The sequence below is a fragment of the Sitophilus oryzae genome, unplaced genomic scaffold (genome assembly GCF_002938485.1).
Source record: "Sitophilus oryzae breed Bouriz unplaced genomic scaffold, Soryzae_2.0 scaffold_385_pilon_pilon, whole genome shotgun sequence".
NCBI classification, from domain to species: Eukaryota; Metazoa; Arthropoda; class Insecta; order Coleoptera; family Curculionidae; genus Sitophilus; species Sitophilus oryzae.
Window position 1 is genome coordinate 275950 of NW_022146957.1, and position 18791 is coordinate 294740.

General features: G+C 32.3%; 2 protein-coding genes across 9 annotated transcripts in view; both read left to right on the top strand.

The window, feature by feature from the left end:
• The first annotated feature begins 89 nt into the window (after positions 1–89).
• The window catches only part of LOC115885471, a 28181-nt gene continuing 9479 nt past the window's right edge, over positions 90–18791 (top strand). For 3 of the 8 annotated variants that reach the window (XM_030904405.1, XM_030904409.1, XM_030904411.1), the window contains exons 1-7: positions 90–457; positions 12094–12366; positions 15021–15142; positions 16205–16225; positions 17494–17582; positions 17988–18145; positions 18208–18377. In XM_030904405.1, the coding sequence (XP_030760265.1) occupies positions 15096–15142; positions 16205–16225; positions 17494–17582; positions 17988–18145; positions 18208–18377 (485 nt within the window). In that variant the 5' untranslated portion in view covers positions 90–457; positions 12094–12366; positions 15021–15095. Of the gene's footprint in view, positions 458–1616; positions 1674–5536; positions 5602–12093; positions 12367–15020; positions 15143–16204; positions 16226–17493; positions 17583–17987; positions 18153–18207; positions 18378–18791 lie in introns of those variants that run through there. The other 5 variants (XM_030904407.1, XM_030904406.1, XM_030904410.1 and 2 more) reach the window with 5 other exon arrangements.
• LOC115885475 (tigger transposable element-derived protein 1-like) lies at positions 2651–4339 on the top strand. Its single transcript, XM_030904419.1, has one exon. The coding sequence runs from the start codon at positions 2651–2653 to the stop codon at positions 4337–4339; it is 1689 nt and encodes a 562-aa protein (XP_030760279.1).

Genomic DNA, 18791 nt, shown 5'->3' on the forward strand with positions numbered 1-18791 from the left:
GTTAATTTTAGATTTTCAGATCTCGAAAGATTTCGTATGTTTATATTAACACCAGCGAAGTGTTTTCAGTCTGAATTTTTACGCGAGATCAATATCATCGTGTCCAGTTCGAAAAGAATCGATCAGTGTCGAATTTCCACAGAGAAAAATCCGAAAAAACATCCGGAAAACCCTAGAAACATCCAGTGTTGTTGAAAATCTTCAGTAAACCTCCAAAAAATTTTATTATCCTTTGAAGTAAAGCAAGTTTCTTTAGAACAAAATTAGGTTAATGTGTAGTAAAGTGATTTTTGAACGAAAATGACACAGAAATTCCCTGTAATCATAAAACAAACATCTTTACTAGGGATTCCAAACTAAAATCATCTGCTTTAGATAGTTCCATTTCCTGTATTTAATTGGGATCTCAATAAAACCTCTTTTTATGGCTCACAAACATTGACAGTTAATTTATAAGGTAACGTTTTGCTATTATTAGGCTTCTATGACAGGCTGTTTTTTCCTCCTCCTCATAAATCGAATTTTTGGTAAAAACAAAAATATAAAATGAACATTTTAGAACTAACTGAGCTTATTGAAAGGTTTCGTTTGTTTATAACAATAAAGGAACGCACGTTTCGCCATTATTAGGTTTCTATGACGGGCTGTTTTTTCCTCCTCCTCATAAATCGAATTTTTGGTAAAAACAAAAATATAAAATGAACATTTTAGAATTAACTGAGCTCATTGAAAGGCTTCGTTTGTTTATAACAATAAAGGAACGCACGTTTCGCCATTATTAGGTTTCTATGACGGGCTGTTTTTTTCATCTTCCCCATAAATGAAATTTTTGGTAAAAACAAAATATAAAATGAACATTTTAGAACTAACTGAGCTCATTGAAAGGCTTCGTTTGTTTATAAAAATAAAGGAACGCACGTTTTGCTATTATTAGGTTTCTATGACGGGCTGTTTTTCCTCCTCCTCATAAATCGAATTTTTGTTAAAAACAAAAATATAAAACGAAAATTTTAGAATTAACTGAGCTCATTGAAGGGCTTCGTTTGTTTATAACAGTAAAGGAACGCACGTTTTGCTATTATTAGGTTTCTATGACGGGCTGTTTTTTCCTCCTCCTCATAAATCGAATTTTTGGTAAAAACAAAAATATAAAATGAACATTTTAGAACTAACTGAGCTTATTGAAAGGTTTCGTTTGTTTATAACAATAAAGGAACGCAAGTTTTGTTATTATTAGGATTCTATGACGGGCTGTTTTTTCATCTTCCCCATAAATCGAATTTTTGGTAAAAACAAAAATATAAAATGAACATTTTAGAACTAACTGAGCTCATTGAAAGGCTTCGTTTGTTTATAACAATAAAGGAACGCACGTTTCGCTATTATTAGGTTTCTATGACGGGCTGTTTTTTCCTCTTTCTCATAAATCCAGTTTTTTGGTAAAAATAAAACATTTTAGCGTGAACTGAGGTGAATTGAAAAGCTTGGTTTGTTTATAACAATTAAGAAACAGGTTAACATAAATAAATAGACTGAAAAAATATGTTAAGTGCTGTCTACACGTAACGGTTTACCTGTTCAGTCAAAACGTATCAGGAAAATTTTGCGTGTAGCAGACCGTTAAAAAATACTCCATGCATTAGAGATCCTGAGCCTTGTATTAGTTGTCCCAAGTATGTATATATATTTTTCTACTATTTTCAGTGCTATTTATTAGAATGTCTTGTCTTTCTACCGTACTTTAGTTTTTGCTAAATTCATTTTGAGACCCACTCTATTGCTGGCTGTATTTAGTTCGTCAATTTGTGCTTATGTAGTTCTTCAGGACTATTGGCAATTAGAACTATGTCATCAGCGAATCTTAGGTGGTTAAAAAATTCTCCATATATTTTTAATTCTTTGTTGGTCCAGTCCATAGACAAACTAACAAAAGCAAGACGCGTCAACGCTGTACTGCAAAACGGCAACAAGTTTGATAAGAGTTTATTACCGCGCTTGCGTCAACTGGCCTTTTTAGACGAGGACGGTTTACTTATGGATTGTGTATTTTGTAGTAGTCTTTTAGATGAGGATGTTTTACTTATGGATTGGGTATTTTGTAAAAAGGATGTTTAATTAATAAGCGTTTATTAAAATCAAATACATTTATTTCCATTTCCATCGGTAAAATAAACAATAATTTCTGGACGTAACAGATATAAAAACAAAAAAGTCAAATAACGAAAACGTATTCCTCTTTAATAAGAGGAATACGTTTTCGTTTATTTTACTTTTTTTCGTTTATTTTAATAAATAACAAAAAAGATGATAAAAAAACAACAGTTATATGGCAAACGAAATAAAAGCATTATTCTTCAAAAGGTACAAAAAATAATTATATATACAGTAATACCCCGACTTACGCTACCTCGACTTACGCGAATTCGGAGTTACGCGATTTAATTTTCTCGTCTATTCGTTTTTTGTTTGAACGCCGTGCAGTCAAGGTCAAGCGGCGGCGTTTGTTTCTGACTCCCCCCGCCCGCATTATTATTCGTTCAGTTTACAACAAGCACATACGTGTAGTGCGGAATCGGCGCGTAGGTACATAAGTTACGATTTTGTGTTTTTTTGTGCGTTGTGCGACGACCTGAGATATTTACTAAGTACTATGGCATCCAAACGAAGTAGAACCGACTCTTTTGCTTTAAACAAGAAGAGAAAAACATTATCTTTGGAGTGTAAACTTAACATTATTAAAGACTACGATGCAAAAATAAAAATTTGTGATTTAGCGAAGAAGTATGAACTTCCGGAATCGACAGTCAGATCAATTACGAAAAGTAAAGAAAAAATTCTCGAAGCTGTGAAAAATGCTCAGTCTTTGAATTCAAGCATCATTCGTAAACGGCATGGTATTATCGCTGAAATGGAAACATTGTTAAAATTATGGTGTGATAATCAAGTAAGTGTGAAAAATTGTCCTATTGATCAGAACACGGTGTGCTTTCAAGCTAAACAAATTTTTGAGAAATTAAAAGAAGAAGCTGGGGAGATGGCTAAAGATGAAACGTTTAAAGCCAGTAACGGTTGGTTCAGCCGGTTCAAAAGTCGCTGTAACTGGCATAGCATTGCAGAAAGTGGAGAGGCGGCAAGTGCAGATAAAGAGGCAGCATCTCTCTATCCAGAGAAACTCAAAGCTATGATAAATGAAGGTGGCTATACCAGCCAAACCATATTCAACGTAGATGAAACTGGCCTATTTTGGAAGAAGATGCCTAAAAGAACTTTTATTGCGCGTGAAGAGAAAACTTTTCCAGGTTTTAAGGCCGCCAAAGATCGATTGACAGTGATGCTTGGCGCGAATGCAGCTGGTGACTTTAAATTAAAACCTCTCTTAGTTTATCGCTCGGAAAATCCAAGAGCATTGAAAAACAAATCTAAAGCTGGTTTGCCCGTGATTTGGAAGTCGAATCGTAAAGCTTGGGTGACGGCCTCCCTTTTTGAAGACTGGTTTGGTCATCACTTCATACCTGAAGTCGAACGTTATTGCCAGTCTAAACAAATCCCGTTTAAAGTGATGCTATTAATCGACAACGCGCCAGGTCATCCTCCTGCTACTTTAACTAGTTTCGACCCACGTGTGAAAGTTGAATTTTTGCCACCAAATACAACCAGCTTGCTTCAACCGATGGACCAGGGCGTTATCAAAACATTCAAAGCTTATTACACGAGACGATCGTTTGCACATCTGCATGAAGCTATGAGACAAAACAACGAGCTCTCTGTTAAAGAATTTTGGAAACAATTCAACGTTTTAGAAGCAGTGAGAATCATTGGAGAATCTTGGAATGAAATTTCACAAAAAACTTTAAATGGCGTCTGGAAAAAACTCTGTCCATTTTTTTTCTCCACTATGACTCAGGCGGAATTAGTGTCAGGGCCTGATGAAATTTGCAATGTGATCAAAGACGTTGTCGAACTTGGTAGACAAATAAATTTAGAAGTGGATAGTGATGATGTTCAAGAGCTGTTGGATTCACACAATGAGGAGCTTACAATTGATGAGCTCATAACAATGCGTGAACAAGAGGAAGAAATTGATAATCATGATTCTTTGGATCCAGTTCAATTAGAAGATCAAATGACAGTTGGAAACTTGACAGAAGCCCTCAGTTCGATTGAAAAAGGGTTAACAATTTTGGAAAGCATAGACTCCAATGAAGAGCGCAGTTTTGTTACAAAACATGGAATAAAAAAATTACTAGGATGCTACGAGGAGATATTACGGGAGAAGAAAAAATCATTGACTCGTCAGACGACTTTGTTACAATTTATGAAACCTTCTACATCAAAATAACTTCGGATTGTGTTTATACACTCTATTAATATAGTTTGTATATTGTATTGTCATATTATTTAGAATTAGATACTAATTATTTCCTAAATTATTGTTTTATTTAGTCTCCAGTCCCAATTAAACATACTTTGTATGTCTTTATATGCAAAATTGTACCCCGACTTACGCGAATTCGACTTACGCGGATAGCGCTCAGTCCCACCTATCGCGTAGTCCGGGGTATTACTGTATTATAATATTAATAATAGGAACAACAAGAAACATCTTAAAAATATACAACTTTTTCAAATATAAAACAAAAACATAAACTTCACATTTCCACAAGAATTTAAAAAATATTAACATTTAGAGTCTATTATAAAATATAAAGCACGAAAATTCAAATCATAAAAAGATTTAAAAGATAAAGATTCTTATAACTTACAGTCAATTTGTAGGACCTTCGGTTTGTGTACGTTAGCGATGTAATCACAATAATATGTATAATCACAGTAATTATTATGCTCTTCATAAGTGTAAAATGTATTACATTACTTGTTTTCGTTTTGTACGCTAATAAAATAATAGTAATAACCAATCAAAACGCAAAATCAGGAATTCAACGTTCGGTGAAGGTTTTAAAGTCACCTTTTCTGCAAATCAAGCTAAGTAGATAGGCGCAAATTTGAGATGTGGCAATGTCGCGTTCTCTATTTCAGTTGGTTTTTACAGTACGTAGTCAACCTCCGATTGTTTGATCGGGTTAAAATGCACAATGTGATATCTGTTCTTCCTAAATCTATGGTTGGTCCAGTCCAGTTGACGGAAGATTTCTTCTAGTGTTGCTGTAAACACCTTTGGGAATATAGCGTCTCCCTGTCTAATTCCTTTGTCAACTGGAAATTCTAGAGTTGTTTTATATATAAAAATATATAGGGCGTTTAAAAAACAAATACAAAAAATTGTAAAGGGTTATTCCTTGTTTTTTTGAGCAACGTCAGTCAAAATAGTAATGCATCGACCTTCGCACCTTAAAATTGAAGGTTCTGATAAACATTTAGTTAAAGAAAATACTCGGAAACAACATAAATTGGATTTAGATAGTTTATTTTTCAAGTAAATTGTTTATATGGTCTTTGTTTCAATGGATAACAAACGTAAATTCTAGTTGTAAAAAGCGTATATGTTTACTAGACCTGATGTTAAACAGAGGTTACGCGTTGAAGTTACATTGACTTTTTTTTAAATATACCCTACACGGAACAGAAAATAATAGAGAAACAGTCATTATTCACCAAAAAACAGTCATTTATATACTTTTATACAGGGTCTCCCAATATTCCGTGGACATAGAACTACTAAACGTATTTTTAAAATCGAAATAAGTTAATCAGATACAATTTCTGTTATAATAAACACCTTTTTTAAAATATTTCAAGAACCGATATTCCGTTTTAAACGATATGTATGCAGTGGCGTAGCAAGGCGGTGGCGGAGGGGGCGGTCCGCCCGGGGCGGCGACCATTCAAGTACCTGCGGGGCGACAAAAAATTGTTATAAAGGCGGCGGACGGAATCTGTAGGGGCGACAAACAGCTCTCCTAGAGGCTCTCTGCCTCGGGCGCCCCTAACCCACGCTACGCCACTGTATGTATGTATTGAACTGTTCATACCAAAAAAACTTTTAATCACGTTATTAAGCTTGGCAGGCACAGCGTTGCCCAATTTTCTTTTAATCCAAATATTTTAGGAAACAAAAATAAATTAATTATAAATATACAGGGTGTCCCAGAAATGAGTGCAGATATTTTAAGGGGTGGTAGATCTGGTCAAAATAAACATATTTTCTCTTTACCATTTTTAAATTAAATTGAAAATAACCGAGTTATTTAACTTTGAAAATTTAAAAAAATAATCGCAACATTTTGAGAACCGCCGGCAGATATCGCCAACTACATCCAATTACCCGGATCAAGCCCGGATTTCAGTTAATTCGACGCACTGTGTTGCCATAGGGACAAGAAAGTATATGTTAAAAGTAAGTCATAAAATCACAACACACCTGAGAAGTTTGCAGAGATGCATTACATTTTTAAGATTGTGATATTATTACATAAAATAAATTAAAATTTTAAATGTTTAATAATGTGTTAAAAAATGTGTTAAAAAAGTTAAATTAAAAAACTTACCCAACATTAAAAAAGATACTTATGACAGATCGATGTAACTGTGACAGTTCTCTTTTTTGATATACACTTAACTAAAATACACTTCACTGTGCTGCTTTACTTGTACAGGCTGTAGTTATTATAATAACTACTAAAATAACAGTCCCCATTTTTAACACATTATTTTCATATAGGCCTCATCACAATTTGAACCACTGATTTACAAAACACCTTGAAAAGCACACATTACTTTGAATACCTTTCTGAATGAATAAATGTTGAGAATTATTGTCTCTTACCGCCACTTTCCGAACTACTTTCAATCTAAGAAAATACATGTTTCACTCAACAATTTTAAATACGTATTTTGTTTTTTCGCTATTTTTTCCATGTATTTCAACAATTCCATCGACAGCGCAACCGTCGCGTCGGCCGTCGGCCAAGAGAGCGGCGCATCACTGGTAACTGCTCCTTTGTCGCGCCGCCGTGTCGAGCTTGCGTCATGCGAGGTTGCCGTAGTTTCAACAATTTCAAATTCAAGACACTCGAAGCAATCAATTTCTTATTAAATTTTAAAAATAAAACAGAAAAACATGAAAGAAAACAATCAAAACACAAATGAATTGGTTATTGATAAGGTCACAAAAAATAAATTTCTAAAATGTTTATCGTAATTCAGAATTCAATACATCGAAAACAGCCCGACGAATAATCAATTCATTTTTGTTTTGTTTATTTCCTTTCATGTTTCTCTGTTTTATTTTTAAAATTTAATACGAATTTGATTGTTTCGAATGTCTTGAATTTGAAATTATTGTAACTACGGCAACGTTGCTTAACATCGTCGTCTGACGCAAGCCCGCCACGACGGCGCGGCTACCGGCGACCCAAAGGACCGGTTCACACGCGGCAGTTCTTGATTGACGGTTAGGCTGTCGATGGAATTGTCGAAATACATCGAAAAAATAGCGAAAAAACAAAATACGTTGTCAATAATTGTTGAGTGAAACATGTATTTTCTTAGATTGAAAGTAGTTCGTAAAGTGGCGATAAGAGACAATAATTCTCAACATTTATTCATTCAGAAAGGTATTCAAAGTAAAGTACGCTTTTCAATGCGTTTTGTAAAACAGTGGTTCAAATAAAACAGAGAAACATGAAAGAAAACAAACAAAACAAAAATGAACTGATTATTCGTTAGGCTGTTTTCTAAATTTCTTGAATTGAATTCTAAATTACGATAAACATTTTAGGAATTTCTTTTTGTGACCTGATGGTGAATAATATGAATCATTTTATTAAATTTATTCCAAAATAAAGTTATTTTGCAGCATAACAAAGATTTTCGTAAACGTCATAAACGTAATGTTTTAGTTAATTTTCGGTGGTTTTTGTATAAGTTTTCATTGAAAGGGTAAGTACTAAAAATAATTAATGTGTTTTTTTTCTTCTATAATTATTAATAATGAGCACTGATAAAAGATTAAATTTAACATTCCTAATTTTTTGAGTAGAAATTTGTCTATGAATTTATAAATGTAGAACTATGTTCCGCCGAACTATGTAGAATGTGGATAACATAAGGGGTTGCAACACTGCAAGGTTTAGATACACCGTAGGGAAATCTCAGGTGGCACAACAAGTGGCACTAAAAAGTTTTTTCAAATTTCCCGGAAAATGTCAAGAAAAATTTTAAATTTTCAACATTTTTTTTTCGCAAAAAAACCTCATAGGCGTGTTTCTGGGGTTGAACTATACTACCAGTTAAAATATTTGCACTTATTTCTGGGACACCCTGTATAAACAGTTATCATTTACATCAACAAGACTAGGGAATGCAATCCCGCACCAAAATCTCAATCCCGCAAACCCGCGGGATTAAAGCAGTCAATCCCGCGGATCCGCAAAATTGCGGGACTGTAAACAATAGTCATACATTTGGTCCCAAATGGTACAAAAGGCATTGTACATTTTGCATAGGCCTACAATATATTGATATAGCGTGTATCTTAAAATAGCTGTACAGAAATTTGGACCGATGTATAGAGGGTGTTCAAAAAATATATTTAATATTAAATAAACTAAAATTTTATTATAATTTATCTACTTATTTTATAAATAAAAATATTATTCTGACGTTGAAGTTTTTTTTAACTTGTGTTAGTTATCTGCTTTTAGATACACTCTATATCAATAATTTTTTGGCATATGCAGAATGTACAAAGCTTTTTGTACCATTTAGGACCATACGCATGACTAAAAATGCATATTTTTCAAAAAAACGTCGTATTTTCCTTAAAACAAAAAAAATTTATCAACAATAGATCCATCTAAAACCTGGTCCAAACCTCATCCCAAAATCTTTTTTATTTCAAGAGATACCTATTCAACTTTAAATTTACCCTAAAATTTTGCTTGTCCCGATAATTACATATGTCCGGCAGTTTATTTGACGAAATTGTCCACAAGTACTAGTTAAACGCCTTTCTTCACTTACGCACATACGCCAGAAAGAAATCTAAGAAGTAACCTGTTTGTTTCACTTATTTTTAATAGCCAAGCCGTAAGGGGAATCCCCCCGGGTTCCGACCGTCGACGAATCGGCCCGGAACAAAACGGTTTGACCCTGATCGAGATCGATTCGGTGGGGTCTCGATTCGGTTACCCAGTAGTAATGGGTCGATTCCGCGGATCCCGCGCGGTAAATCCAGCAACTTTGATCCCGCGGAATCTCCGCATTTGCGGGATTGCATTCTCTAAACAAGACTCACCTACTTAACAGCACTCAAGGGACAGAAAGGGCCATTACTACCGCTTTGCCGTTCAAAATATTCTAATAAAGTTGCCATGAGTTTTTTACGGCTATTAAACTATCTTGTATACTTCGCACCATAGACTTAAAATAAAATATAGACTGAGCATCCCATTCATAAATAGCTGGAACATGCGGTCAGACAATATCTTGTTATTGTTGTGTTATTGTTTTAGGTTATAACGAGTGCGACACGAGCGATAGATAGGTTGTCTCTGTCGTAACGGTCGTTCCCTGACGACTCTGCCGAGAAACACAACACTGTCTTTCGTTTCTCAAGTACACCTGAACTCTCCGTCTCATAGCCGGGTAATTTTTTTATTTTAATGAAGCTATAATTAAATTAAAAATATATCGTATTTAAACTTTTTTATATTTTATTAAGATTTAGGACAGGTTTTTTAAATAAAAGTTTAGAAAAAACGTCTTAGAGTCCAAAAAGGATAAAAATAATAAAATACACGTTATAGAAGAAATTTTATAATCGAAATTATGTAATTTTTGAAATTAATAATAAATTATTAATTTTAGTCAAACATTTACAACCCCTAATATTAATCAAAACAGGATCTATTCCACAGATATAATAGAATCGGCGACAGGGAGAGAAAAAAAAATATGATTGTTGTAATGTTTTTTCTGGTTAAGTGATGTCTTATGTAAATTAGAGAAAACATAAATCTGTTCCATTAAAGCAAGGAAGATGATAGGAAGTGGATAAAATGAATACTACATTTATTTAACTCGGTACTGTCTTTATTATACGGGTGCGTCCCAAAAAGTGGCTCATCCCCATAATTTTTATATTTTCAAATAAAAAACAAGATTTAGCATGTTAGTATATGACATAAATTAGGATTGATTGACGCATTCAATTGTTTTTGGTCACTTCCTGTTTCACCGGAAATGACTATAACTTTTAATTTTTAAACGGCACCCTCGGTATATTTCTACTTTATTCGATAGAAAATGACACTCTGAATAGAATGACAATTAATATGTCAACTTTTGACATTTTCGCATATGGTTTAATTGTAATTGTAACACGCGGTTCATAACGACAATTTGACTCGAAATACCAAGTGTGTGGTATCAATATATTCATAAAAAAATGCTTTTTCCAAATATGCTAATGAGTCACCCTTGTTCCATTTGAAAAAATTGACATATGTATGATTAAAAATACGATTTGTACATCTTTTAACTGGACTAGACAAGACACGAAACCTATTAGACGATCAAAACTATTTTTCCAAGGCTCCTTGATTAAAACTTAGTGTTTTTAACAACACCATGGCACCCTGGATTGAAATTTAAAATAGGATATATTTTTAAGCGACAATGTCAAAAGTTGATATATGATATGTCATTCTATTCAGAGTGTCATTTTTTATCGAATAAAGTAGCAATATACCGAGGGTGCCTTTAAAAATCAAAAGATGTAATCATTTCGGTGAAACAGGAAGAGACCAAAAACAATTGAATACGTCAATAAATCCTAATTTATGTCATATACCTACTAACATACAAATCTGTTTTTTTTTATCTGAAAAAATAAAAAAGTTATAGGGGTGAGCCACTTTTGAGACGACCCGGTATATTAAAAAATATTGTTTCATAACGTAATATCATTTTAAAATTCTTGTATGTTATTTTAGATTCTGAAGATAATTTTAGAATAAACCGGAATATATTTTTAATAAAAACATTATTAATTATTAACAGGGTTATAATTATGATTTTGTTACAATGTAAGTAAGTAAATAATGTAATGTAAAAGAAAAAATTCAGATTTTACATTTTACTAAAATATTATCTAAATAAGCGCCTTTTTACAACAACGCCACTGACTGCCAATGGGTAAATTGAGAGTTGCCTACCGGTCAAAAGTCGTTTCAAGACTTAAATGGATTATTTAAGTCAAATTTCTTGCAAATTTGGCACTGGCGAACCATATTTTATAGTTTTTGAACAGAAAAAGTCAATAAAATAAACACTTAAGGACTACAAGCTCAGAAAATGCGTTAATACAGCCGGGGAGATAACGGCAACAAAGCTTTACCGCACACGTGCGACACGTACTTCAAGGTAATAAATGAATGAATAGGCTCCCTCGCCTCTAATCGGTGTTGTCATATTGTAAAGAACTTATCCTATTAAACAGTATCCGACTTATAATTTAGTAGTATAAGGACTATTTAATACATCTATGGAATATTAAAACCTACTTTATTAAACTGTAGTATTAATATCTCAATATATGTGTATAACAAGAAAAAAAATATTGATAATATTAAAGACGTGACAACATAGGCTGGATGAGGAAGGCTCGGTCGGCTGTACCCAGAAGTAAACATGTGTACAAAAAAGGTTGTTTGTCCGCGTTGAGATGTAAATAGTGCAGTCTATATTTTATTTTTAAGTCTATGCTTCGCACTAAAAGAGGTTCTAAAAAGAACAATGTTCGACCGCAATGTCTGCTAGTAAACACTTTCAAACTTAAAGTATCACAACCCTATTTATATTTAAATCAAAAACTCGTAATAAAAAAACAAAAGTGTCAAAACGAATGACAATGTCAGGAAATAAATAAATAAAAATCGCGCCCACTATTACGTAACTAAAAGTTCTACGTTCACGGAACATTGAGACACCCTGTATGTCAAATAATTCCATTGTTTTTTACTCCATAATTTATACAACCAAAATAAACCACTGTCAAACTAACTAAAACTTAAGTTTTCACACTTAAAAACAAATCACCCTAACATTAACAAAAACGTGTTCTATTTACAGGGATATAGAAAAATGCAAGTTTAAATTAAACTAAATTAATCAAGTTATAGTGCATCTAGGAATAACAAAAGCTACGATAGAGTGACAGTGCTTTGTTTTAAAACTGTTAGAAGTGGCCCGAAATGTTTGTTATTTTACCTAATGTAACGGATAGTGTCCGTCCAAAAGCGCGGTGTGTTTAGGGGAAGAATATATCGAAAATGAACGAAGGAAAGTGGATACCATGACGACGTTTTTTTTTAAACAAACATGGATTTATATTTAACGACAAAGGTAAGTTGGTCTGTACTTCATTAGTCTTAATTAGCCAATGAATTATTTTTTTGGTACTTTTACCTTATAGGTACCGGGTGTGTTTGAAAAATGGCTCACCCCTATAAATTTGTAGGTAATTTTTTCAGATAAAAACGCGATTTGATATGTTAATATGACATTGATTGACGTATTCTATTAGTTTCGGTCACTATTTCTCTTTCACAATCAAAATGCCGATGAATTTTTTTTTTTGAAAAATAAAAATAAAAAAGGTACAGGGGTGAGACACTTTTGAAAAACACCCGGTATAATATGATCCTGATTAGTTAAAAGACAATTAAAAAGAATGGGTAATAAACCTTTTTAAACAGGGCGGTCCGAACTGTATTCCGGAAACTTCAGCTGCATATTCTGCATAAAAAAAAAATACGTAAAAAGTTCATATAAAGTGTCCTAAAAAGTTTCATTTTTATTTCGATTTTTTCCAAATAATTTATGAAATAACGTCAATATTTGGATGAAAATTGGTGTCTGGGAATTTTTTGACATGAGACATTTGATTTTGATGCCAATATGACTCCTATTTTTAAGGGGCGCCACCTACATGTGTTTTAACTGTTTTAAAGAGTGATAACTTTTCGTCCGTACCTGTATAAAATTACTGAGTGAAAAAATATACATTTTATATTACATTACGTTACTTAGTTATTTGACTGAAATAATAAATTTAGGAAATTTTTATTTTTTTAAATTAATCATAAGTTTTTCTGCGAAGAAATGACGATAAAACAGTTTTTGTTGGACTTTTGGTACAAAAACATTTCAAATTATGATTTCAGTCCAATAACTATTGGACTGAAATTATTAGGTATTGATAATTTCGATTTCAAATATCCCGAAAACCATTACTCGTAACGATTTTTACCAAGAGACCTTTTTTATGTAAAAAATGTCGTAAATGTATATTTTTTTACTCAGCAGTTTTATACAAGTGTGGATGAAAAGTTATTACACTTTAAAAGCAGTCTTAGGAAGGAGCATAATGCTATCCATGTATTTAAGCATGGTGGGCGGAAAAGCCACCATAAAAGCTCTCTAGGGTGGGGATCCTTGACAGTTCTGTTTGACGATTCATTTGACACATTTGAATTTGATTTGAAATTTTGTGGATTTGTCAGTCTTTACGGAGCTTATTTTATGTTATTTATTATTTATTCTACTACTGACAGTTGTATAAACGTAGTAAATCTAGATGGAAATTGTGGCAGAACTTAAATTAACAGTGACACTATCGCGATTTATCGAAAAAGACTCTAAAATAGTTGGTTGTGTAGCGGGCGGTAGATCTCGGCAAAAATTGAGTGAAATAATGGAACAACTTTTCGCTAGTAAGTGACTATATAATATACATACGTGTAGTAAACCGATCATTTACGAAATTCACTTAAATTAACTAAATTATATATTTTTTCTTGCATTTTAGCTTTTATTTATTACTTGTCAAAGATTAGATGTCAAAGAATTTAGATACGTTAATTTGACTTACCTGCTTCAGTAGCGTATCGGATGTTTGTGTTAATAAATACTTATTATAACTTATATATTTTTATTAGAATTATATATTTTTATAACAATTTTAATAACTACCAACATTTATTCACAACGTAAAATAAAACAACAAATTATTGAGTCTACCCCACGTCTACCCTACATCATAGTTTTACATTTTTTAAATAAAATTAGAACGACACTGATAAACCGGAATTTAAGTCGGCCATATTTGAGGCCCATCGCGGTGTACCTAAGATTTTTGATATGCTCCTTCTTTAGTCTTCTTATTCAAAGAAAGCAGTTAAATAATATGTAGGTGGTGCCCTCTATAATTAGGAGTCATATTGACATTAAAATCAAATTTTTCATTTCAAAAAACGCCCAGACACCAATTTCCATCCAAATATTGACGTTACTTCATAAATTATTTGGAAAAAATCGAAATAAAAATGAAACTTCTACACCCTGTATCTCCGAAACTAAGCATTTTAGGACATAGGTACTTTTATACGAACTTTTTTACTTATTTTTATCAGCAGAATATGGTACCGAAGTTTGCGGAATACACTTCGGACCACCCTGTATATTTATCGATTATGGCTTGTGGGAAATAAAAAAATTGTTGTAAAGTTATCAAAAAAAATTGCAAATAAAGCTAATATACTAATATACATGTAGTTCAACGCGATAAATAAAGATAAGAAAATAATAAATGGATAATAACTATGAATATAGTAAACCATTTTCATTGGTATTCGAGAAACCAAAACATAGTCGTTTAATCGCATTTTTATTAGGAATTATGACAGATAACATATGCCATATATATTATTTTTACCCTGAATTATCACAACTAATAAACACGCAGTATAAATAGGCATTAATACTAGGAAATATATTTTTATTACTCTACAGTTCTTCCTGTCGGCCTTACATAAAATTTCAGCTTCTCTTAAATCTCCCCTAAAGAGTAATATCAAAGAATATTATGGTTTTGTGGGTATTAAAAAATGTTCTTCTACCGTTCTAAATGTTCTTATTAAGTGTCTTTTCTGTCTTTGTACATTACTTTAGTTTTTGCTAAATTCATTCTGAGACCTAATCAATGTATTATTTTATAGATTTGATTTGGAGAACATCAATCCAATCATAAATACACTAGCCTATGTTGATTTGCGTCGAATATTTGAAAAAATATGCTAAGAACAAGAAGAAGAGATAATAACGTCAAGCCTAATAGAAGGTAAATCTAAAAAAAACGTCACGAAATCATTACTAATCTTCATTAGATAATACCTTCCTTTAAAGTCATATTAACAATAATAAAATTGTATTAATTATATACGCTTATAATTCTTCTTATAGATCTTCCGTTTTACCTGACCAGTAAAACTTGCAGGTAAAACGTTACGTGTAGACCCCACTTTACAATATTTAATTATGTTCAATATTATATAAAAAAAAATGCTGGATCAGTATACCTTAAACATACTTACTGATAATTAAAAAAAATATCGTATACCTACTTTAATGGCATATTCCTTAATAATTTCTGTACAACTTTTGTGCATGGTATATGTTACTTATAAAATGGCATTCAGTGATAAATATATAGTAATAATATTCGTGGTGAATCGTTAATAATTATGAACAGTTATCAGGTGGTTTTCGTCTGCGAAATATTTGAATTTACCGTTATGGTATGCAGCGAAACGCAAAAAGGTTTATTATACGGCGATTTGCATACATTTTGATACGAAAATATCTTGAGAAAGATTTTGATTGCAATCGCACATTTCTTCTAAATGCCTGTATTTAAGTTTTATACAGGGCGTACCATAAAAAATGTACACTAAGTTACGATGGGTCAAGTTTCAAAATCCGAAAAACCCCACTTAATTTGTAAACAGAAACCATTATATCACACGATCGAAAAAAAAACGGCGTCGCATGGGCTAGGGAATGAAAATCGATGATAATTTTGGAGAAGTCAATCGAAAATTTACATAAAACTTCTTAAAAATTAACACTAATAATTATAGAAAGATTAAATGCCGTTTAGGGCTCGACCTCGCTAAAATTATCATCGACTGTCATCCCCCGACCCATTTGACGCCTTTTTTTCCGATCATACGGTAACATCACCTGTTTAACTTCCTACTATCCCCAAATGCATCAGAACTTGATAACACAAAACCATATACACCTTCCCAAAGCATTTTTTGCACAAGTTAATTACTCTGCTTGCTATAATTTACCGAAATCCGTAATACCCCGTATATATCTAACTTTCTTAATTTTGCAGGGATTCCAGTTTTAAGTCTAGGTAAAAACAGAGTTGGCTTGGCAAAAAAATATGGCGCTTATTGCTCAGTTATCAGTTGAGTAGTCAGAAACTTTGATGAAAACTATAAATACTTTTTTTTTCGAATAAAAAAATAAAATTTTTAATGATTTATTTTTTGTTCTCTGTCTACGCTACTGAGCTCCGCAACTTTGCACTAATCTAGTAACATCACGATCACTGTCAAAATATCGTATGATCGAAAAAAAACGGCGTCCAGTTGGCTTGGAAATGACGATCGATAACAGTCCCATATAATTTTACATACAAAATGACAGCGATCTTCATTTCGTAGCTATCGCTGACGCCGTTTTTCTAATCGATCATACTGTATAAGCAGCATGCGCTTCTATGGCAAAGTTTAGTTTCACCAGAGTTTTTCTTTATTAGAGTTCTCCTATGTATGGGAAAAAGTTGAAAAAATGCACATTTTTGGCTATTTTTTACACATTTTCAAAGGTCTGAGAAAAAATACTAAACATAGTTATAAAATTATGAAAATGTCAGCATTTGTAGGAAATTATATGTAGATTCAGAATATATACACCTTTGAAGGTGTAGATTGGTTGTTTTTGTGAGAAAATAAATTTTTTGAATCCTTGTTTTTGAGCTGTTTATTAAATGTCCAATTTTTGAATATTTTTTTACACATTTTCAAAGACCTTAGAAAAATAGTAAGCATAGTCATAAAATTATGAAAATGTCAGTATTTGTAGAAAATGTTATGTAGATTCCGAATATGTACACCTTTGAAAACTTAGGTATCTTGGTTTTGTGAGAAAATTCATTTTTTGAACACTTGTTTTTGAGCTATTTATTAAATGCCCAATTTTTGAACATTTTATTTTCAAAGGCATTAGAAAAATAGTAAGCATAGTCAAAAAATTATGAAAATATCAGTATTTGTAGTAAATTTTATGTAGATTCAGAATATACACACCACTGAAGGCTCAGATACGTTGGTTTTGTGATACAATTAATTTTTTGGACCCTTGAACCAAAAACTACTTGAACATTGATTAGAGCTGTCCAACAAAAATGAAATAACGATTTTTTTGCAAAAAATAACACGCATGCTAAGAGATATGACCGACAAGACTGGAATTTCTGCTTGGTAGTTTTTTTTGAATTTTTTTCAGTGAAGCAAAATTGAATTAACATTAACAATACTAACCAAAAAAAAATTTTTTTGGTAAAGTATAATAAAATTTAAAGTCCCTGACATTGCGTTGGTATGATATTTTTTTTAGGTTGGACAGAAAGTCTTCCAGAGGTATGTTGTACGAAAATGAAGAACTGAGGCTCAAAACTATTAATATCAATGCTGAAATCGAAAGAGGTAAGACCCTAGAATGTTATTAAAAATATTAATTAAAAGTTTAATTTGAACAACATAGAATTTCCTATATGTCCTTTTCTCTATAAATCATCTAAAAAATTAATTTTTCTCTTGAAAAATCAAACGATACGTCCAAGTTCCGATCGTGTCGCTTTTGTCACAGTTAACAAATTAAGTGACAAATTATCACACCAGTGTTTTGACTACCTATCAGATTTATAGATTTTTTATATTTTCGCTAATAGTGATCTCGGATTTGGATGCGATCCAACTGAGTTTTTCGGTCAAGGTTTGTACGATCGGAACCATCAGGGTTGGGTAGATACAAAAATTTAACATAATCTACTGTATTTTCTACAGATAAAAAAAAATTTTGGGCCCTGTATTTTCTACTAATAATTTTAGGTCAATCAGATATTAAGAAACTAAAAAGGGAAAATGAGATGCTCAAAAAAGAAATATGGTGCTTGAGAGACGAGTACGACAAGCTGGACAAACTTTTAAAAGACAAAAAAATGGATTTTTCATCGTCCTCAACCACGTATAGTAGTACCAGTGATTCTGTAAATAGTAGAACGACTTTCGACATGAAATTCCCTGTATATCTAGAACAATTAATTTTCAGGAGAGTTGCTCAAGTTGTACCGAGGAATCCGAAGAGGTGGAAACATCGCAGAACATTCAAAACGTACAAAAAACTAATCTTAAGAATCTTAGGAACCAATTCGATCATCTATCTATAGTTACAGAGGAAACTTCTTGTGAAAATTCTGACAGGAATTCTGTAAACACTAGGTATTCAATATAATAAAGTATCCACGCTCATATGAAGCGTTTAAAGTAATATTTTTTCCACTATAATATACCGGGTTTGTCTCAAAACTGGCTCACCCCTATAATTTTTGTATTTTTTTCAGATAAAAAAACGAGATTTGGCGTGTTAGTGTATGACATAAATTAGGATTGATTGGCGTATTCAGTTGTTTTCGGTCACTTCCTGTTTCACCGTAAATGACTACAATCGGTATTTTTTACTTTATTCGGCAGAAAATGACACTCTGAATAGAATGACATATCATATGTCAACTTTTGACAGTCTCGTTTAAAACAATGTTTTTTAACTTTCAATCTAGAGTGTTAAAAACACTAGTCTTTAATCAAGGAGCCTTGGAAAAATAGATTTGATCGTCTAATGTTTTTAGTGTCTTG